General features: G+C 44.5%; 1 protein-coding gene across 1 annotated transcript in view; it reads left to right on the top strand.

Annotated features, from left to right (window-relative positions):
- LOC137871493 (A disintegrin and metalloproteinase with thrombospondin motifs 2-like) overlaps positions 1-7,500 on the top strand; it is a 19,180-nt gene that overhangs the window by 5,109 nt on the left and 6,571 nt on the right. Inside the window, exons 3-11 of the mRNA XM_068709321.1 lie at positions 1,534-1,735; positions 2,916-3,016; positions 3,096-3,179; positions 4,282-4,365; positions 5,459-5,612; positions 6,021-6,126; positions 6,653-6,796; positions 6,900-7,032; positions 7,307-7,420. Of these exons, the coding sequence (XP_068565422.1) occupies positions 1,534-1,735; positions 2,916-3,016; positions 3,096-3,179; positions 4,282-4,365; positions 5,459-5,612; positions 6,021-6,126; positions 6,653-6,796; positions 6,900-7,032; positions 7,307-7,420 (1,122 nt within the window). The remainder of the gene's footprint in view (positions 1-1,533; positions 1,736-2,915; positions 3,017-3,095; positions 3,180-4,281; positions 4,366-5,458; positions 5,613-6,020; positions 6,127-6,652; positions 6,797-6,899; positions 7,033-7,306; positions 7,421-7,500) is intronic.

Genomic DNA, 7,500 nt, shown 5'->3' with positions numbered 1-7,500 from the left:
GTTTCACTGTTTCATTGCTTCATTGTTTCATTGTTTCCTTGTTTTATTGCTTCACTGTTTCCTTGGTTCATTGCTTCACTGTTGATTGTTTCACTGTTTCACTGTTTCCTTGTTTCATTGCTTCACTGTTTCACTGTTTTATTGTTTCACTGTTTCCTTGTTTCATTGCTTCACTGTTTCACTGTTTCACTGTTTCATTGTTTCATTGTTTCACTGTTTCACTGTTTCCTTGTTTCCTTGTTTCCTTGTTTTCATTACTTCACTGTTTCACTGTTGCACTGTTTCATTGTTTTATTGTTTCATTGTTTCCTTGTTTCCTTGTTTCCTTGTTTTCATTACTTCACTGTTTCACTGTTGCACTGTTTCATTGTTTCATTGTTTCACTGTTTCATTGTTTCCTTGTTTCACTGTTTCATTGTTTCATTCTTTGATTGTTTCACTGTTTCCTTGTTTCACTGTTTCATTCTTTCATTCTTTGATTGTTTCACTGTTTCATTGTTTCATTGTTTCACTGTTTTATTGTTTCATCGTTTCATTGTTTAATTTTTTCATTGTTTCATTGTTTCACTGTTTCATTGTTTCCTCTGTGAGGAGGAAAAGGAATATCATTAACAGAAGAATTGTATCTTTAACTGAAGAAAAAAAAAGATGAATAATAATCACAAGATGTTCTTTGACAATTCAATCAACATGAATGTTTTCAAATCAACATGAATGAAAACATATTTTAATGTGAAGTCAGACATCAGAAGAGAAACAGTTGAATCATGTGAGAGCAGAAAGGATTTTGCAAACGCTGTAAAATGAGTCGACCTGAAACACTTTAACTCCGGTAAAGTTCGTGTAAAACTTTATCTTCACTTCTTCCAGCGTGAGCTGATTGAAACCAGATGTGGAGGAAAGACGAGAGGTGTTTAAAGAAAGAAAAGAGGAATATTTTCCTGCTGCCGCCGCAGATCACTGATTATATGTGGACACAATAACAGGAACACCTCCACACAAAGTCAATGAATAATGAGGTTTTTCTTTTGTTTTTTTTTATTTATTCTGAATTCTTTTTTTAAATTTTGTGTTTTTATTTAGTTTTTATTCAGATTGTTTATTTTTTTTAATTTATTTATTTTATTCAGAGTTTTCATTCACGCTGTAATGTTGCTCAAACTCAAACTGAACTGTGACTCAGTGTTGAAGTATGATTTTATGAATGAAGCTCATTAAGCTGCTGACTTCTGGATTTGATTTGATGGATTTGTGGTTTGATTGATAGCTCTCTCTCTTTATCTCTCTCTATCTCTCTCTCTCTATATCTCTCTCTATCTCTCTATCTCTCTCTCTCTATCGCTGTCTCTCTCTCTCTCTCTTTCTCTGTCTCTCTGTGTCTCTCTCTCTCTCTCTCTCTCTCTCTCTCTCTCTCTCTTTCTCTCTCTCTGTCTCTCTCTCTCTGTCTCTCTCTCTTTCTCTCTCTCTTTGTCTCTCTCTCTCTCTGTCTCTCTCTCTCTGTCTCTCTCTCTCTCTCTCTCTCTGTGTCTGCAGGCCGGCGTGATCCAGACGAGTCAGGAGGAGTTCTTCATCGAGCCGCTGGATCAATGGAGGAGGAGAGAGGAGGAGGAAGAGGAGGAGGAGGAAGACGGAGGAAGACGACACATTGTCTATCGCTCCTCGGCCATCATCAAGAAACAACCGGCTGTCAATCAAACTGAAGCTGTCCATCAAACAGCTGGTGACTTCGTCCGAGGTGAGTCACAGTCAGCTGACTTCATCAACACAAACTTCATTGACCCGAACAAACCCGCTGATCACGTGACCATGTTGACCTCGTTGTAAACAAACATGGAGGTTCGCTTTGAATTAAGAAACTAAAGCATAAAATCACATTAAAACAAACCTAAAACTCTACAGATCATTTTATGTTTTGTCATTTGATTTATTTTATTGATTTCTGTTGGGATGTAATGAGAATATATTAAGATAATAGTAACATTATTCAGCGTAGCTTCAATGGAACCAAAGGATGGAGAAGCTCCTGTAAAAAAATATCTGCTGTGTTTCTGCAGAAGGAAAGAATCAAACTGAAAAGAGAGAAATTGTTCCAGGAAACTTGGCAGACACACACACACACACACACACACACACACACACACACACATACACACACAGAGACACACACACAACACACACTGCGACGTGGCAGTCCGAGCTTCAGAGGCTCAGGGTTTTGGAGGTTTTGGAGGTTTTGGACTCAGAGTTGACGAATAGTTCAGCTCCTGAATCGTTTCATCCTCTTGGTCGCTGACATCTGTTTGTCCTCAAAACAGCTTCAGCCAATGAGGAGCGAGTATTCTTTCACCTCAGCTCAACTCGTACAGAGTGACCTCAGAGGCTCTGATGTCACATGTTTTCATAAACACAACATTCATAAGAGCAGGATTAAATATAAGGAGGTATTAGTGGAACGAGAAACGATCATGAACCTACTTATTCTCTGTTCTGTTCATCTTCCTTCTTTCTGTCACTAACTTGACTCACGAGTCAAGAATGTCAACCTTTACATCCTCTTGGGACACGTCGGCGGTCTCCTGGACGGTCTCCTGGACGGTCTCATGGACGGTCGTCCTGGACGGTCGCCTTTGACAGTCGTTCTGTACGGTCGCCTTTGACAGTCGTCCTGGACGGTCGTCTTTGATGGTCGTCCTGAACGGTCTCCGGGACGGTCTCCTGGATGGACGTCCTGGTCGGTCATCCTGGACTGACGTCCTTGATGCACCATGTGGGAAACAGAGCTCACATATAGAGAGAAAAACAAAGAGAAACTTTATTTGTTTTCAGGTTTACTGGATGACAGATCATCAGCTCAGTAAAAACAGAACCCCTCAGTTTTATACAGACACTGAGATCACTCTTTTGTTCTTCTGCAGGTCCTCTTTTAGGTTCTCTAGACTGGAACCAGAATGTGATGTGGTCCGGATCAGCTCGACAAAGACGCTACATTGAAGAGGCTGAACTGTTTAACATAGAGGTTAATGAACTGTTTAACATAGTGGTTGGATTAGAATGTAGATTTTACTGAACTTGTTTAAACTCTTTTCCTCTTCCAGGTTTTGTTGGCTGTGGATTATTCTGTTCTTCTTTTCCACGGCCGAGACCACATTCAGAAATATCTTCTGACACTCATGAACATAGTGAGTGAAAACACACACACACACACACACACACACACACACAGATTTCTATTTCAGTGGTGAATGTAGGTGAGTCTTGTTTTACCTGTTGGTAGAAGGTAAACTCAGAGATGAGCTAATCATGTCCAAATCCACAAAGCTCACGTAGACTGGATGGTCAAACTCCCATGACCCCTCCAGTAAAGAACTGGTCCACCAGATACAACGTTTCCCAGCTTTACCTCCATACAAACCAAAAAAGGGGGAACCACCATCGCCGAGCACCCATGAACCAGAACCTTCTGCGTCTCAGGGTGAATGTAATCCAGTCCTGGCTCTTTCATATTGCATCTCAACAAACTCCGAGACCAGAACCAGAGAGATGTCCAGCTGTAATATTTTCTAACTCATCCCTCTCAGAAGCTGCAGTCCTTCTGGCCTGTCTGACTCAGGTGTGTCCTGGTCTTTTGAGACTGGAAGGTTTTCTTTTTCAGTCTTATGACTTCATCAACTTCCTTTTATCCTTGTGGGTCATTGTGCCACCACAACAAAGAGTGATGAGCCTCAGGGACTATTCTTCTAGAGGTGGGAGGTAAGAAGCCTAAGCCAGATGTTCCCGGTTCAGCCTCACAACATGTTTGCTTGAGTCTGTTGAGAGCTTTGCCTCATTTGAAAGGACAGCGGGACACAGGATGACATCAGTGTAAAACAGGAAACAGCCAACATCTGGACGTCCAACAATGCACCCTAAGAAAAGGTCCATCGATACCTTGAGCACCAATCACAAAGAATCACTAATGTGCCAAGAGGTCTACCTGACCTTTCTTTGATCTTGAGTTGAGGCCCCCCACCAGGTACTCACCTTTGAACCCTGCCAAGTTTGGACCCAGGACGGGGGGGGGGGCCCTGATTTACTGTTATCTTTGCCTTACCATGACCTGGTGCTGCACTCAACAGGAAACCCCCTGCCACAATAAGGTGGTGGCTCTAGAACGTTACAGGAGGTAAATCCAATGAGAAAGGTAGAATTTTGAGGTTAATGTTCTTGCATTTCCCCAAATTTAGAAAAGATGGCTGGAGATAGATCAATATATTTACAGCAGCTCTCTCTGTCTGTTTTCAGGTCAATGAGATCTATCAGGATCATTCTCTGGGCGCCAACATCAACGTTGTTCTGGTCAGAATCATCATGTTGTCTCCATCTAAGGTACTAAACTCAGAGCTGATGAAGGTTTCTGAGACGATAGTGACTTCCAGTTGTCCAATAGAGACGACAGTGACTTCCAGGTGTACACGTAGAGACAATAGTGACTTCCAGCTGTCCACGTAGGGATGACAGTGACTTCCAGGTGTCCACGTAGAGACGACAGTGACTTCCAGGTGTCCATGTAGGGACGACAGTGACTTCCAGGTGTCCACGTAGAGACGACAGTGACTTCCAGGTGTCCACGTAAAGACGACAGTGACTTCCAGGTGTCCACGTAAAGACGACAGTGACTTCCAGGTGTCCACGTAGGGACGATAGTGACTTCCAGGTGTCCACGTAGAGACGACAGTGACTTCCAGGTGTCCACATAGAGACGATAGTGACTTCCAGGTGTCCGCGTAGAGACGATAAAGACTTCCAGGTGTCCACGTAGAGACGATAGTAACTTCCAGGTGTCCACGTAGAGACGACAGTGACTTCCAGGTGTCCACGTAGAGACGACAGTGACTTCCAGGTGTCCACGTAGGGACGATAGTGACTTCCAGTTGTCCAATAGAGACGACAGTGACTTCCAGGTGTCCACGTAGAGACGACAGTGACTTCCAGGTGTCCACGTAGAGACGACAGTGACTTCCAGGTGTCCACGTAGGGACGACAGTGACTTCCAGGTGTCCACGTAGAGACGACAGTGACTTCCAGGTGTCCACGTAGAGACGACAGTGACTTCCAGGTGTCCACGTAGAGACGACAGTAACTTCCAGGTGTCCACGTAGAGACGATAGTAACTTCCAGGTGTCCGCGTAGAGACGATAAAGACTTCCAGGTGTCCACGTAGAGACGACAGTAACTTCCAGGTGTCCACGTAGAGACAATAGTAACTTCCAGGTGTCCGCATAGAGACGATAAAGACTTCCAGGTGTCCATGTAGAGACGATACACCTCTCTGGTCACCACTGTAATGCAATTTTGTATTTTCTTCAAAAGATTAGTATTTGTTGAGTTCAGTTTTAAGTACTTTCCGCGTATACGCACATTAACACCCTGCATTTATGCTCTGGGGAATCAAAAACAAACACCAGTGTCCGTCCATCAGTCCCAGGAGCTGATCTCTGTGGGGAACCCTCAGAAGAGTCTGGAGAACGTCTGTGGATGGTCGTATCTCCAGCACCGGGAGCAGAATCACGCCGAGCAGCACGACCACACCATCTACCTGACCAGGCAGGAGTTTGGCCCTTCTGGCATGCAGGGTACTTCTGCTAATACCTCCACTAATACTACAAGTACTCCATCGAAAACATCTTCTACCTGAGGAGGAGCTAGGCCTCCTCCGGCATGAAGGGAAGTACTGATGATACTACTAGTAAAGCTACAAATACTGCAACCGCTAACACTTTCTACCTTCGCCATGCAGGGTACTTCTGCTAATACCTCCACTAATACTACAAGTACTCCAACTAACAACATCTACCTGATGAGGAGTTCGTCCCATCCGGCAAAGCAGGGAAGTAGTAATAATACTACCACTACTGCTTTAAGTACTAGTACTAACACCGTTTGGCTGCCTTGGTATGCAGGGTACTACTGCTAATAGTACCACTAATAACACAAGTACTACTACTAACACCATTTGCCTGACATCTGACCTCTCTCTGTAGGTTATGCTCCGGTTACAGGAATGTGTCACCTGCATCGGAGTTGCGTCCTCGTCTTTGAAGACGGGTTTTCCTCGGCCTTCGTAGCTGCTCATGAAACGGGACACGTGTGAGACACAAAAACACATTTACAATAACTGCACATTAATATGGCTCTCAGCAGCGATAGTGACTTCCAGGTGTCCAATAGAGATGATAGTGACTTCCAGGTGTCAAAGTAGAGACGACAGTGACTTCCAGGTGTCCAATAGAGATGATAGTGACTTCCAGGTGTCTAAGTAGAGATGATAGTGACTTCCAGGTGTCCAATAGAGATGATAGTGACTTCCAGGTGTCTAAGTAGAGATGATAGTAACTTCCAGGTGTCTAAGTAGAGACGATAGTGACTTCCAGGTGTCCAATAGAGATGATAGTGATTTCCAGGTGTCTAAGTAGAGACTCTCTCTCTCTCTCTCTCTTAGGTTAGGGATGGAGCATGATGGAGTCCAATGACTTTCTTTCTCTCTGACTCTCTCTCTCTCTCTCTCTCTCTCTCTCTCTCTCTCTCTCTCTCTCTCTCTTAGGTTAGGGATGGAGCATGATGGAGAGTCCGATGACTGACTGTCTCTCTCTCTCTACCTGTCTGCTTCTCTCAGGTTAGGGATGGAGCATGACGGAGAGGCCAATGATTGTGCTGACGACGTGCCGTTGGGCAGCATCATGTCCCCGAGGGTTCAGGCCACCTTCCATCAGTACCACTGGTCCCGCTGCAGCTGGAGGGAGCTGCACAAGTACCTGCAGTGAGTACTACAAGTAGTACTACATGTACACTCATTGTACATCCACCACCTGAACCAGAAGGTCTGTCTGTCTGTCTGTCTGACTCTCTGTCTGTCTCTCCAGTACCTACGACTGTCTCCGTGATGACCCGTTCAACCACGATTGGCCAGCTCAGCCTCAGTTACCAGGGTTTCAGTACTCACTGGACCAACAGTGTCGCTTTGACTTCGGACCAGGATACAGCCTCTGTACTGCAGTATGTCTGTCTGTCTGGCTGTCTGTCTCTCTGTACTGCAGTATGTCTGTCTGTCAGTCTGTCTGTCTCTCCATCTGTCTCTCTGTTCCCATATCATCCGTCTTCAGTAAAACTGATGTTTGTCTCCATAGAAAACATCTGGAGACAATGAACCGTCCTGTTTTTAAAGAGTCCACTGTTTTCATCACATGTGTTGTTGAAGACACATCTGTTCAGGATGTGAGACACGTTTGATGACATCACAGAGTTAATATGATGTTGTCTCTGTCCCCAGTACTCCAATCTTGAACCCTGTAAACAGCTGTGGTGCAGCGACTACAACAACCCGTTCTACTGTAAGACCAAGAAAGGTCCTCCGCTGGACGGGACCAAGTGTGGACCGGGGAAGGTGAGGACACCTCCAGGTCAGACATAGCCTGTTAGCATGCTAACATGCTAACAGGCTAAAACTAAGATGGTGAACATGAT

Source organism: Cebidichthys violaceus, unplaced genomic scaffold (assembly GCF_023349555.1).
Source record: "Cebidichthys violaceus isolate CVI_PGR_0920_01 unplaced genomic scaffold, fCebVio1.0.p SCAF_142, whole genome shotgun sequence".
Lineage (NCBI taxonomy): Eukaryota > Metazoa > Chordata > Actinopteri > Perciformes > Stichaeidae > Cebidichthys > Cebidichthys violaceus.
Note: the sequence above shows the minus strand (reverse complement) of the source record. Positions and strands in the feature narration are given on the sequence as shown.